A 15512-nucleotide genomic window follows, 5' to 3' on the forward strand; every position below is an offset into this window, starting at 1 on the left:
CTCTTCTTCTTGGCGTTGGCGGGTTAGTCTTCAATTCGCTGGCGTCGTGATCGGTTGTGCGTGTCCGTGTTTTTTATCCGCACTTTGTTAGCTCCGTGCGTTATTTACCTTTTCTTCAAGCTTAAAGCTCTCTAGATCTCCGTCTCCGCCTCGCACTCTCTGTCTCCGAAAACGGAGACCGACTCCGAATCCAAAGGCAGGTTGAAATACCACAAAACCTGTGCTCAGTTTGTAGATAAAAATAAAATGACAAGTAAAAGAGATGCATGAAAACTGTATATGAATTCAATTGAACGGCGCAGCAAGTTTCACTTGCAAGCCACGAAACGAAAGAGCAGTAACGAAAACAACAACAAAAACGACAGCATGGCGCGTACCTTTATAACGGCAAAAAACCGCGGCGCACGTATTGATAATTTCGATTAAAATTGAGCGTTTTACCGATTAGATTACACGGCACATCGACAATTTAACCAGGAGACATCGCAGGCATTACCAATAAAAAAAAAGAAACAGAAAACGAAAAGCAAAAAAGAGAGGGAGAGCGCGAAAACAAATTACCAAAAATTAAAATCCGCCGCCACTGGGGCGAAAACAAAAACAAAAGCTGAGCGATGATCGCATAAGCATAAAGCCCGGAATTCCCTAGAAGAAAACGACGTCATATTAAAGCGCTCTCCCACACACAGACACTCGCTCACGCTATCGCTCTCTGGCAGTGGCTCTTTCTTCTCCGGTCTGTCCCCCCCCCCATCATGCTCTCGCTTTCGTCGGATCTTCGATTTCTTAACTTTTCATTAGTTTCTGTTTCAAACTGTTCTCCCGTGGGGCTCTTGTTATTTTGTTGTTGCTCACCGATATTATCGCACCCGTTTTTGTGCCCGCGCAAAAATTAAAAAAAAAAGTAAAAAAAAAGAAAGAGAAGAAAACATTATTTATATATATAAATAATAAGCAAACCGGTTCCCGTGATTGGTTGCGCTCCTCGGTGTGTGTGTTTGTGTGTGTCTTAAAATTAAATTGGTATTTTTCAACTATAAATAATTACTTTTTGCACTTAATTTACATAACGGGACAATTTTCCGACAAAACAATAAAGATGTACAAAAATTAATAGAATAAATATCGCCCATAAAAGTGTACTAATTGGTTCGCGTTAAATTTTCAGGTGCCTGCAATTAATACCAACGATCAGTGATCAATGCCTATAAAAAGTTTACAGATCACTTCTTGACTTAGGTGAGTCCCCTATAAGCCTAGCTTACTTACTTATTTATTATGACCTTTGATTCGGTGTGATCTTGATAGATGCAAGGGAAAATCCTAATGGCCGGGATATCTGAAATGATATCAATATTTGAATATTGCTTGTAAGCCATTAAGGGCTTTGGGTTCTAAGTTATAACGTTGTAGGTTTGATGTCATATTTGGTATACCTATTAGGTTATACAAAATCTTGTTTAATAAAACAAGGCATAATTTAACATTTTCCTGCTTTACTTAGAAACCGTTGTTCAGGGAGAGCTTTGGCTCAATGTATAGAAGATATTATATTATCTGATATCTGAGAAAACTGTGTTTTATTAGCAATTTATATTATTATAACCCATTATTATTTATTGCTGACGTCCATGACCCATACTTTATCACTTTCCAGGGAAGTAAGGTTTATAATTTCCTCTTTAAGAATAATATTTCTACGAAATAAATTTTAACATTTCATTAAAATAATTCTCCGATTTGTAATGTTTATTAAATGAGTAACATATTTCTTTTAAAATATCGTAAAATGGTTCAAAATATGAACAGTAACATTTGTGAAAAATAAGGTCACTAAAATCAGCAATAAAGTCCCAGAAAATTTTAGATAATTGTGTTTTTGTTTAAGTTTACTAGCCTTTTTGATATTTTACAAAAGGATTCTTGGAGAACTTTTAAGGTAAGGTTTCTTCACTGCTCTTTATAGGCGCGTAAACTACTTACAGTGTAACCCGAAGCTTTTTCGGGTGGCAATTATCTACTTGCGTATTAAATAATCCACTGTGAATGCAAACGATAAACTGAAATAATGGCCAAAACACCTGTGTACATGGCAGCGCAGTCGCAGAGGCTTCTGCCTGCGTTGCCGACAAACGAAAGTTTCTTACGAGGCGCGCACGTGTGTGCACTAGTAGTAGTGTTTCCGTCTCTGTATAGGTGAGTGGAAGGGGTGGCAAATGGGGGTTGGGAGGTTGGGAAAGCTTTTGCCACAGTGTATTTTGCTTGCATTTGTTTTTTTTTTTATTCGCAGGCATTCAAATAAGCCGGAGAGGTTTTCATTCGGTTCATTCTAAGATCGAACCTATGCCTCTGCGGTCGTGTGTTCGCGCCTTATTTCTATTATTTTTATTTGGTTCGGTTCAATTTATTTCCGCTGCAAAATATTAAGAAACAAAATATTCAATATTTATTAACCACAAAGAGCGGTTATTGTGCTTCTTCGAGTGTGCCGGAGTGTGAGTGTGTTGAAGGAAATAAGTTAGTCATGTGTCTTAACTGGTCCTTGGTTTAATTCGCAGGTAATTATGAAGAAAAAAAGGCTTTTAGCTAATTCGGTGTAATTTTTGAAATAATACAAAATAAAATAAAATAAAACTGCAGCCAAGCTAAATGCAAACCGGCTGCTGACTCACTTCGCGAGTGCCGAGCCGAGGGAAAAATAAAAGCGAAAAGTCGCCTTATTTTAGCAAGTCATCTACGATACACAAAGCTCGAGTGCCGCTGGAGATCTGTGTGCTGACAGAGATCTAAGGCCAAGTAAATAGATGATATTCCGTATATTTAGCTGGGTAGTTTCCCCATATGCTAAACCCGGAGTCATGATTGATACGATCTGTAGGTGGGTAAGGCCCTCTATGCAAATCATCAATCAATAGGAATTCTCTGTTCCTTAAATATAATCCGAAGCGTGAGCATTATAATTGGGTTGATGGATAAGATATAGGTACATTTGTATATTATATATTGGTTTTGGCGAGAGTCACATGTGAATGTTAATTCCCAAAAAATTAAGGTGTTGATTGTGTTGAAAATAGAAAAATTGTGTTTTCTTGATTGGACTTTTTATTGTATAAACATATATAGCTAAACAAGTCACAACTCCTAATAGAGATGTTACAAGCTTTAACTTAAAGAAAAACAAAAAGATTTATTTATTTTTTGTGTTTTTATATTATTTATATTTTCCATTATAATAATAATTGTTTGTCTTAAAAGATTTATTTAAAAGTAGCGATTTCAAAAAATATTTAATGTACCCCTCCTATATTTTATAAAAGAACTACCTGTATAGTTTAGTTTAGAACTAGTTCCATCGATTTGTCAGCATATCGGTTATTTATTTTTATTTGAGCTGTAAATTGCTTGACGCCAATGATCGTTAAAAAACATTTGGCTGTCTGGAGGTTTTTGCGGAACCCGTTTCTATGAGGAATTTTTGGCTGCTTCTGCTGCTTTGATGTTGATCTTAATCTTAATTTGTGGTGCTGGCGCCAAAAGAACTTTTTTCTGTGTGCCTTTGCTATTGGAAATTGCATAAAATTAGCATCGTAAATGATCGAAACGAATGTTTTTATTTTATTTTGTTTATTTACCTTTATATATTTTGTTCGCCAAAAGAAGTCATAACTGGCAGATAAGCGACTGCGATCGTGGTTTTTTATTAATCAATTTTATGGTTGCCAAAAACTTTTTACTTTCAATGGTTTTTTTTCTCGTTGGTAACAACTTTTATCAAGTGGAATTTTTGCCAAAAATATCAAAACTGTTTACTGAACTTTGGCAAGGCTTCAGTGTTGTTCATTCTAAGCTAAAGTTTAACAAACAATTTAGCTTTTCCCCCGTTGGTGTCTATTTTCACCCCTGTAATCTTATTTTCGGTTATCTTGGAGTATTTGGGTTTGGGTTCGTTATTTATACGCTCCACACCTGAGCACTATCAGTCTGAACGGAGAGCTCTGCAGGTGCTATCAGATGGGCGTAAACGGTAGCGCTTTGTTTTTTTTTCCTGTTTTTGTGTTTCGGATGATATAATCGAAAATCGTAAGCAGAATCGGTGGTATAAGGTCACTTAATTACCTGCAGAGTTGTATGTTCCCTGAGTGACATTTTCAATTGGTCTGTGGGAATTTCCCGAAGTGGATATTCGCTAATAAGGAGATTTCTATCGTCTAGGGGGTAACTGACCTATTCGCGCTCTGTTCTATACGAAAGTCACGTAGTTGGTGAATGATTCCTTGACCAACAGTGGGTGGCACACGAGCGAATTCCTCGCATTTTTCAATCTATAGCGATGTGGCGAATATTTTGTTTCGTGACTCATTTGGTTTTCGTGGAAATTGAAATATTTTGTTATTAACAATTCAGATGGTCCGAGAATATAATGCATTCATTCATTTTTCGTGTAGATCCACAGTATATACCCTATATATCCTCTGCCCAGCATAGATTTGTACTATATAACTCATTAGCGAGCTTTCTGAACTGGCGCCAACTGCCCAAGGCGGATTGAACGCTGACAAGTGTCGAGAGCATTTTCGCCGTGGATATTGAAACGGAAATGCCAATATAACCCAAAACCATATGCCTACCGTATATATATTTTAGATACCCCCTAGGTATACAAATGTACTTGAATAATGTGTTTATATTCACTGCAAAAACAAACAAGCCTCTGTTGATGCATTTTATGGTAATTTTCAAGATACCTTTGCATCTTTTGCTTAGATTAGGAGGCGCATTTTTGTGCGATTCGGTTTTTTTCTCCCCCAAATAATACGTATGACTCAGTCTGGTAGGGTTCATAAATATATACTATGGCATTAAATCCGATATAAGCATGAATTTGTTTTGTTTGGGAATTTTTATATGATTTTTGTATTGTGTATATTTTTTATGATCTGTGTTTAGATCGAGTTAACATTGTATGTTTGCATGTTCAATACTAACAAAATAGTGAATGAAATGAAAACCGTATTCTTATGTACTCGTAGATTTTAAAATGTATTCTTATATAGTTATTAATTGTTTGAGAAATCAATAAAACACGTGTGCGATCTCAATCGATTCAATTGTTTATACAATTGCCAGCTAAAGTTTATTGACACCGGTTATTAAATTTTCATTTCCATTTTCTTGATACCTGCTACAAATTGGGAAATGTCGTTCGCCCATATTTTACATATATATCGTATATATCTTTCATTCCTGAAAAATTGGGACAACTGCCTAGGCGAAAGAGAAAATTCCTTGAAAGCAAAAGCAATAAATACATGACACGAAAAACAGGCAGATACAAAAATATACGTTTGTACACAATGTGCATTGGACAAGCGCAAACAATTTAAATGTAATAAATTTTTAACATATTAAATAAAATAAAAATAGCAGAAAGCTCTGCTCTGGCGACGAAACTTTCGCTGGGCGGCAAGCGTGCATAAAGAATTTTGGTGTTTTTTTCTCAAAAACATTTTGCTCGGTTCAGTGTTCAGACATTAGGCGAGTACTCAAGACGTTTTGCCGAGTGTGTTTTCGTCGGTTCGGTCAACTATACAGAAATATTTTTCTCTCTATAATACCTATAGATACGAAAATATATAGTAGAGAGGCGTTGTGTGCATATAGAAACTTAGTTCAAGACCAAAAACGACAGATTTCAGAGGAGGTCACTCTGTGTGCGGTTATTGAACAAATCAAATCGAATAAAAAACTAAGAAAAAACATATATAAATATATGAAAAATATATATTAATTGCCTTGTCAATATTGTAATTGATTGACCAAAAGGACCCGCAAAATATCCGAATATCTCCAGTTTTATCTGTGTGTGGTGAACGACTTTCCATCAAAGTTTGGCCGTGATAAGTGAAAGGTGATTAATCGACTAATATCTCTACGCAAAACAATACGTATGAGTAATATATAGTAACTAAATTGCATTCGTATTACACATGTTGGCACTTATCCAATTGGCTTTTCATATTTGCTTAAAATGCAAATAATTTAATGACGTAATCCTTCCGCACAGAATTCTGTGTTATGAAAATTTTGATCGGTTTCAACAATTGGCTTTATCGAATCACAAACGCAAGAAAGTGATTTCTTTCTAAAAACATAAATTGTAGAATGACAGCACGTGGGATATTCCTTTTGATTTATTGTGATTTTGGTAGTTTTAAAGGTTGTTGGACTTTGGTGTCCTTTGATTGGTGGTTTCTTTATTTAAAATGAAGATTGTTCCCCGTTCAAGTGTTTCGGCATGATTTATAGCCTCAAATAATTCTAGGTGACGCACAAAAATCATTTGACAGCTGTGAAAACTTTAATCGAGAAATCGAATTCACCTAGAGAAACACATTTGTCTTTGGCATATATAAATATGTTTTTCGATATAACAACTGTTTAAAAAATCTGTTAGAATGTTGCTATTTTTTAAATAACTTCCAAATAAATATAATTTGAAAATATATAGAAAACACTTCCACTATCACTTCCAGGTATCTGTTAAGTTCTTTAAACAATTATTTAGATATATACATGTGATATGGATGATGACTCAGAGCTATTGGTTATTAAAATGTTATCCTATAGTAAAACTTTCTAAGAAAATTACAAATTAATTTCCTGCTACCGATGAGGGATATGGATGGTATCTTTAGGATACACGAATATATACATACCTTTTAGAATACAAAAATTGGCACACGTTTTCTGGCTTCCGCTCTTGTGCCCCACCGATGATTGGATCTGCGGAGATCGGACCAATGCATGGGCATTAGTTTTGTCAGCCATTGACGTATGTATTGCCCACGGCAGACCGATGTCTAGACGACACGATCAGAGAATAAACTCTGAGGTCATACAGCTACTTAGTCTTCCTTGATATGTATCGTCTATCTATATCCACCATCGGCGAAAGAACTGCTGCGTTGACAATGCGCCATCATTGATAAAATGTTTTGTTTGGTTTGCTCCAAACTCGCCAAAAAAAAAAATATACAAAGAATAAAAAGCTCAGCCATCTCCGGGGAGGCCAGTCTGCGAGGCAAACTATATATACGATCACCTATATATGTATACTATCCGATATATGGGAGCATAGGCTGCGGAGGCACCTCACAGAGTCCGTGTCGCTTTGTGGCCGCGTTACGCAAAATTTTATTTTTAAACAAGGCGTCCGGAGCTTTAGCCGGACTACACCGGACTAGACCCGTACACGGATCCCAACCCGGATCCCAAAAACAAAACAAATGTGATTTACCTGACCATAAGATTACCCTGTATACAGTTTAGCTGGCCAGAAACATAGACTAAACCCAAGGAGCTGTTGTGATTATAAAAAAAAAGTGATATTATGTAAAATTATAATTTATTTGCTCATGAGGATATAGAGTTAGATACACATTCTTCATATTATTTTCTACATTTAACTCTTACTAATATACCCTTCTATTGAGGGGTATAAACACCAACGCATCTATTGCTGCAGCTGCATCGCATCGGGAGCAGAATTATGAAAATATACAGCTCTCCTAATGACCCCTAAATAGTGCAATTAATGCTGTTTAATGTAGACACAAAAAGCCACCCACCTAGAAGAGGAGGAGGATCAATAAATAGAGTTGGCCACCTTTTTCAGTTCTCTGCCAGACACTTTACGATTCGGTTCGTCATATGTGTTTCTGCATATATAGCCAGTTCGAATAAGTTCTGGGGCCTTATTTTCGGTTAACACCGTCATCGCACAGTAGCGCCTCTCGAACAAAAGCCGTTGCAAAAATCGAAAAAGTCGTTGTCGCAAAAATGATTTTAACCATACTTATTCGACAGGAAATTTCCCATGGATTCAGAATCTGCTGTAAAATCATTTTTCGGATTTTTTTTGTAGAAGATATGAGCATTCAAAGTTGAACTTTGTTTCCATTTTTGCATCATAAGAAAAAAAAAGGAAAAATTTGTTGACTTTCAGGTAAAATTACACAAAAACTATATTACCTATCGCCATGATTTTTGCTTTAAATAATAGACACATTCATAAACTGTAACTCAATCCAAAAAAAGGGGAATTGGGATAGGGCTTGCATAGGTAAATTGCTACCTGCCAGGTGTCCATTTTTTTCACTTTTTTCTGGCTAAAGTAGTCTATATCTTTTTTGGATGGGCTGAGCCACTATACACACTATAACTACGACCTTTGTGGATCTATTCTGGACCAAATTCAACTTACATCTGCTGCGTCGAGCTGCGTCCCCGGAAATGCAACAGCATAAACCAAAACTACTCAGGGTTAAATATACCAAAATACCGACTCAGCTTCATACTAACCATAAAATATACTAACTGTAGCGCGTGGCGGTTACACGTTGAAATAAAAATAAATTTTTTTTTTCAGTTTTCAAATTATTTTTATCTGAGCAAATACATAAAAATAAAGATAAAAAATTAAATAAAAAATATTTTTAAAAAATTGTCTTCATTGAGAAAAAAATATTTCTTTACTTTGATACCCTTTAAAAAGGCGAATGAGTGGGCGTGGCAGATTTTCCAATACATATGTAAATTTTACAACAATTACCAATCAAATGGCGTTTAAATTATTTAGTTATCTTATTTTGTTCAGAAGTTTTGATTTTTGCAACGTAAAATGAGAAAAGGCGCTACTGTGCATCGTCTGGCTTTGTCTGGGAGACCTTCGATTGGCTTGCCAAGGAATTGTTTTGCCTTTTGGTCATAACTTTTAGTCAGAAGAATATGCTTTAAATTAAAGAAAAATAGTTCCTAGTAGTTGGTAAATTATATTTATATTATTATATATTTTTTAAGTTATGTTGAATATTGTCTTAACTCTATCTATCCTTTTCCCTTGCAGTTAATATTTTGGCCACGAAATGTTTCCCAACCAGAACAACGTAGCCGCTACTGGGCCCGGTCCGGCGCCTGATGGCCAACAGAGCCTTGGCTACAATGGACTGCCGACTCAGCAGCAGCAGCAACAGTTGTCACAGTCCACGAAGAATGTGCGAAAGAAACCCTATGTTAAGATCACGGAGCAGCCGGCGGGCAAGGCCCTTCGTTTTCGCTACGAGTGTGAGGGCCGCTCGGCGGGCTCTATTCCGGGAGTAAACTCCACGCCGGAGAACAAGACCTATCCGACGATTGAGATTGTGGGCTACAAGGGACGTGCCGTGGTGGTCGTCTCATGTGTGACCAAGGATACGCCTTATCGGTGAGTGGAGCATCCTTATATCTTAATTGCTGATTTGTAATATATTACCTTTAATCTTTCAGTCCTCATCCTCACAATCTGGTGGGCAAGGAGGGCTGTAAGAAGGGCGTCTGCACATTGGAGATCAACAGCGAAACCATGCGAGCTGTCTTCAGCAACCTGGGCATTCAGTGTGTCAAGAAGAAGGACATTGAGGCGGCGCTCAAGGCGCGTGAGGAGATTCGCGTGGATCCCTTTAAGAGTGAGTTCTTGGAAAACTTTCAACTTTTCTTTATTAAACGAACCGCTTATCTCTCCTTCCAGCTGGCTTCTCGCATCGTTTCCAGCCCTCGAGCATTGACCTAAACTCGGTACGACTCTGCTTTCAAGTATTCATGGAGAGCGAACAGAAGGGTCGCTTCACATCGCCTCTACCGCCTGTGGTCTCGGAACCCATTTTCGACAAGAAGGCCATGTCCGACCTGGTCATCTGCCGGCTGTGCAGCTGCTCGGCCACCGTGCTCGGCAACACACAGATCATCCTGCTGTGCGAGAAGGTGGCCAAGGAGGATATTTCGGTGCGCTTCTTTGAGGAGAAGAACGGCCAGACTGTGTGGGAGGCATTTGGGGATTTCCAGCACACTGATGTCCACAAGCAGACTGCCATTACCTTTAAGACGCCGCGCTATCACACCCTGGACATTACAGAGCCGGCCAAGGTAAAGATATCAAGATACCTAAGATACCTTTTCCTATTTTCTTTAATTTTGTTGTATATTTCCAATCAGGTCTTCATCCAACTGCGACGCCCATCGGACGGAGTCACCAGCGAGGCCTTGCCCTTCGAGTACGTGCCATTGGATTCAGGTAAACACACATTCTGGAACCTTCATCGGCACCTCAAGCGGAAGCCCGACGAAGATATCTTTCAGCAGATTCTCAAGTTGGACGCCAAGCGGGAGGCGCCAACGATTGAGGTCATTGACTTGGATACCCCGAAAATACAGGTGCAGCGAGAGCCACCTTTGGACGTGGTATTCCATCAAGAGGATTCTATACAAGAGGAGCCTTCATTTTTGTCCCAAGAACACGAGCAGGATTCACAGCAGGAAGGATTTTTACAGCAGGAGGAATCTCTGCCGCAGGAGCAAACTTTACAGCATGAAGAAGAGCAATCCCTGCAGCAGGAGCAGCCTCTCCAACGGGAGTTTTCAGCCCAGCAATCCGTTGAACAGCCCTCGGAGCACTTGACGGATCACACTTCCGATCATATTCCCGAGGATATGGAGGCAGCCGATGCCCAGGCAGAGGCTGAGGCCCATCGTTTGCGGTCCGAACAGGAGAAGGAGATCGACACCATTATCGATGAGAAGGTGCGGGAATTGGAGCAGCTAGAACTGGGTCAACATCTCGAACCGCGACCGCTGTCGGCCGATGACAAAGTCACCGAATGGATGAAGTCCAGCGAGATCGAGCAGATGGTTCATGAACCAAGTCCCACGGTCGAAGGAGATGTCTTGGACGCTGCCTTGGAGGCGCATATAACCGAGGAGGATAAGACACTGAATGAACTTCTGGAGCAGGTGGCGGAGCTGGATGAGATTTACACGGACTACAAGGTCCAACGGGACACCTACAATAACACCATGAGGAACGAGCTGGCTGCAATGGAGGGACATCCGCCGTTGCAAGTGGAGGAGAGTTTCGATGATGCGGCCACCTATACGAGCTTGCAGATTGCCTTTAGGAACCCTGTTCTTATACCCATGGATGACATCATGCCGCCAACGCCGCCCATGTCGCAATGTGCTCCAGAAGACGCCCACCAGCATTACGATCCTGTGGAGGTTAACTCACAGGCCAAAAAACCGGAGACTCCATCCCGACCAGCTCCCCCCGTGCCAGTGCAAGTGCCACTGCAAATGCCTGCGATTATTACGGTTCCGTTTCCCCCCGAGGAGGAGAAGCTGCCGCCTCTGCCGCCGAAAAGGATTCGCAAGCAGGACAGCAACGCGGAGAATCGTTCCATCGAGGCCAATACGGTTCAGGCCAGGCCATCCACAGCCGAATCCCCTCTAAACAAGAGACTTCCTCCCGCTCCTTCTAATCCCAAGAACCCGAATTTCAACACTCTACCGAGGCAGAAGAAGCCAGGCTTTTTCTCAAAGCTTTTCTCGCGGCGTAAGAGCAAACCGGACTTGGCCCAGGGATCGGGTCAGGATAGCGGCTCTCTGCTGGACTCCAAGATGAATAGTAGGGAGCCTAGCATAGGGCACTTTAACATGCAGGACCCGATGAGGGCCTCGCTCCGCTCCTCCAAGTCTGCAGCGCCCTTCCTCTCAAGCACCAATCAGACAGCAGCAACAACAACGAAAACCAGTCCTGTGAAGGCCAAGAAGCCCGGCTCGAAACTGACCAAGCCAGTGGGCCGGAGTGTGAGCAGTGTTTCGGGAAAGAGGCCAGCCTACTTGAATGCCGATGTGGTACACATACCCCTGAAGGGTGACAGTGCCAACAGCCTGCCCCAGCATCCCCGAACCGAGGCCTATTCCCAGTCCAGCACTGTGTCAGTGGGCGGAGGACTGGACCGGCGCACTGCATCCGCTTTGCAGCTGGCCGATATACCGATTAGCGAGGGCGGCATGGAGCTGGTGGCCATTGCCGATCGCCAGAGCCTGCACAATTTGGTCAGCTCCATCGAGGGGCACTTCAATGTCCAGCTGGATCCCAATCTGGATCTGACCGAAGCCGAACACTTTGCCTTGTACACGAGTATTCCGCCGCTGGCGGCGGCCAGTGAATTCGATGAGACCTCCGCCTACTATGCTCCAGTGGATGCCGGCGAGATCCTCACCCCCGATGAGGTGGCCAAGCGATTGGCGGCAGCTAATGGCCTGAATTAGACCGTGAAAATTTGTTAAATTATATATTGTTTAGGCAAACGAAAAAAAGAGGTTAAGAAGCTACCTACGAAACTCCAAAACGAAGCAAGTTGCGTACGGAAAGCCAGAGGGGAAAAGTAGACCCTTTCCATAATGAAGGGAAAATCGGCTCTGGTGGAGGTCCACTTGTGGGAGGAAAGCCTTTTCAGGTCCTCCGAAAATTGTATTTGTTTTTTAGATTTGATAATTGTGCTAAAAGTATCCCCCGAAATATGTATTTTGTAAGCGATACCAAGAGCAACGAGAGCCCAGGCAAATGGGCTTGAAAGAGATTTGTTATTGTCCAGGTCGCTCCTTCCAAAGAAGGATGCAGGACCTCCCATTAATTGTATTTAAGCGAAACCACTCAATTTTCAGAGTAGCGTAAGATTTCCACAGCGAAATCGAATATTGTTTTTAAATTGAAACCAAAAAACCAAACCGAATCCATGTACAACATTGTGTGTGTATGTTTTGTCTTATAGATCCAGCGCACCTGAGGCGGAAACGTCAGAAGACTGGCGGTGATCCCATGCACCTGCTGCTAGCGCAGCAGCAGAAACAGCAGTTACAGAACGACCATCAGGATGGCAGTAAGTCAGCTGTTGAGACCTTTCTTCTTAGCTATAAACTCTGTTTGCCTCTCTGGTGGCGGTCCACTGTCCTCTCTATTGTCGATTTGAATATATATCTCTCCCCTGTGTACGGATCCACTTGGGTGCTTTGTTTGTGAGATGCCACAGATGCCATCTAACCGATCCGATCCTACCTGGTCGACAGCGTTCGTTGTTCGACACCTTTTCGGTGTATACCAAAGACTTACTTTAACAAGTCATCGCCTCCGATAATGTATTAATCGAATAGACTCTTAGCAACTATTAGATGTCACTCTCACTCAAAATGCACACAGCCAATCACCAAGAGCAACAACCAAAGAGGAAACTATATATTTGGGGACAGCCCTCCTCCTACTATATATTTATATATTGATTTACATATGTCGTAGTCGAAATTATAGCAATATTATTGTGAGAGGTGAGGGGTTAAGGAAGCAAATGGAAAAGGGAAGTTGATTTGAAATCAAAAAACGAAATTTTTGTCGCTTTTTCTACTCGTTTACATGCGAAGAATATTTGATATTTTTATATATAATGAAGAATTACAAGTTTGGTAAACATATTTTGTATAAAATATTGTAGCTTAATAAAACAGAAAGAAACAAAGTTGAAATGAAAGAAAAAACCCGAAAATATTGTTGACCTTGTTATTTAAAAGGAATTTTTTATAGGTCAAATGTAAGTTTTGCTCTAATTCAAAAAGTAGTTCTGAGTGAGTTTCTTAATATGATTTTTAAAATATTTTTGAGTTTTTTTCTGGTTTTTAAAATTATTTATTTTTTATTTTAAAATATTTCTCTGCATGTTTGCTTGGCTTATTAATTCAAGGAAATATTTTATGAGTCTTCCTTCGACATAAATTGGATTGTGCTTTAGTTGTCTTTGTTTGCTGTTTGTTTCTTGTTAATTTTAATGTTTGTTTATTAATCATAATTTATTATTATTTATCTGCATTAATTTTTGTTTTTGCTTTGCTGCTTTCTTAGGACAAACTAACATGAATTGCTGGAATGCGCAAAATATACCTCCAATCAAAACGGAACCCAGAGGTGAGTAATTATTATTATAAGAACTATTAAATATTATAAAAAAAAGTTGTTTCCTATATATTATTTATATCAAGAGAGCCAGTAAATATTGATTTATCGATACATATGATAAATTGTTATTATATTTGATATATCGTATCTTTTATTGTAAAAGAAACTGAGCCAAAAAGCCTAAAATACCTGAAAATATTTCTGGATATTACATATTTCGATATATGAAACATAATAATATTTTCCATACAATATTGAGTGTAATATATCTCCAATTGATATCCAATCTCCCCTAAGATACCTCACCGCAGCCTTTCGGCCTGTCATATCGAGCTCCGCCCGAGCTCACGCCATCGCCGCAGCCGCTGTCGCCGTCTAGCAACTACAACCACAACAGCACGCCCTCGCCCTACAACATGGCCTCCTCGGTCACGCCCACCAACAACCAGCAGCAACAGCAGCTAATGTCGCCCAATCATCCCCAGCAGCAGCAACAACAGCAGCAGCATCAGCAATTTGGGACAGATCTGGGAAACAATTACAATCCATTTACTCAGCAAGCACTCGCACAACAGCAACACCAGCAGCAGCAACAGCAACACCAGCAGCAACAGCAACATCAGCAGCAGCAGCAACATCAACAGCAGCAGCAACAGCAACTGCAATTCCATGCCAATCCCTTTGGAAATCCAGGTGGCAGCCACTGGGAGAGCAAGTTCTCGGCGGCAGCCGTGGCAGCAGCAGCCGCAGTGGCAGCGGGAGCAACGAATGCCAACGGCAATACAAACAATAGCAACAATCTCTGTAATCTCAACAATCCTTTCACCATGCACAACTTGCTCACGTCGGGTGCAGGTCCCGGCACTGGCAGCAATCTGCAATGGAACCTAAGCACAAATCATCTGGTGGGTTAAGCAAATATCCCAGAAATTATCAAACAAATATCCTAAAACTTGTATCAAATTCATTTTGCAGCATAATCAGCACACGCTCCAGCAGCAGCAGCAACTGCAACAGCAGCAGCAGCAACATGTCCCGCCCATGCATCAGTATGATAATAATGCACCCAGTAACAATAATCCCAACAACGCCAACAATAACAATAATAATAATAACAACAATAATGGGAATAATGGGGGCAGCCAGGCGGATAATGGTCCCACGATCAGCAATCTGCTCAGCTTCGACAGCGAGCAGCTGGTGCGGATCAACTCAGAGGATCAGCAGATACTGCGCCTCAACTCCGAAGATCTGCAGATATCCAACCTATCCATATCTACGTAATACCTTATCGAAACGAACCAATCACCGATGCACAGAGCACAAATATAAGAAGAAGGAGGCCGTAGGAGGATGATGATGATATAGCATTAAACCTAATCGACCTGGTCGTCGTCATAATTGATTGTTTTAGTGTTGTAATAACTAGTTTTAATGCAAAAAATGTGTGTTTTGTAGGATATAATAATGTTTTTTAAATATGAATAAATTAATCGTTTTAGCAGTATGAAAAGCAAAGAAAAGAGTTGTTGTTGGAGCTTATAGAAGTTTATTATATAATTATTATTTGTTGTTTTTGGTTCTTAATAGGATGAATATAAATATAATTGTTTTAAATTCTAATAAGTGATCTACTAGAAGGTGAAGTGAAGTGTAAAATGTTTATAATTATCGCTTGATGACCTACACACAA

The 15512-nt window shown here is 40.1% G+C and overlaps 1 protein-coding gene across 5 annotated transcripts; it reads left to right on the forward strand.

Moving 5' to 3' along the window:
- Positions 1–43: 43 nt before the first annotated feature.
- dl (REL proto-oncogene, NF-kB subunit dorsal) lies at positions 44–15342 on the forward strand. Of its 5 annotated transcripts, XM_017170373.2 has the most exons (10): positions 44–196; positions 1169–1239; positions 8906–9262; positions 9325–9503; positions 9566–9960; positions 10030–10108; positions 12648–12755; positions 13766–13828; positions 14117–14724; positions 14795–15342. In XM_017170373.2, exons 3-10 carry the CDS (start codon positions 8925–8927, stop codon positions 15101–15103), a joined length of 2079 nt encoding a protein of 692 aa, XP_017025862.1. In that variant the 5' UTR covers positions 44–196; positions 1169–1239; positions 8906–8924; the 3' UTR covers positions 15104–15342. The 5 variants fall into 5 exon arrangements, 2 of the variants coding, with proteins under 2 accessions (XP_017025862.1, XP_041631592.1); XR_011444647.1 differs by lacking the exons at positions 14117–14724; positions 14795–15342 and having other exon boundaries at positions 10030–12755; positions 13766–13805; XM_041775658.2 differs by lacking the exons at positions 13766–13828; positions 14117–14724; positions 14795–15342 and having other exon boundaries at positions 10030–12779.
- Positions 15343–15512: the final 170 nt, after the last annotated feature.

This window comes from Drosophila kikkawai, chromosome 2L (assembly GCF_030179895.1).
Source record: "Drosophila kikkawai strain 14028-0561.14 chromosome 2L, DkikHiC1v2, whole genome shotgun sequence".
Taxonomy (NCBI): domain Eukaryota; kingdom Metazoa; phylum Arthropoda; class Insecta; order Diptera; family Drosophilidae; genus Drosophila; species Drosophila kikkawai.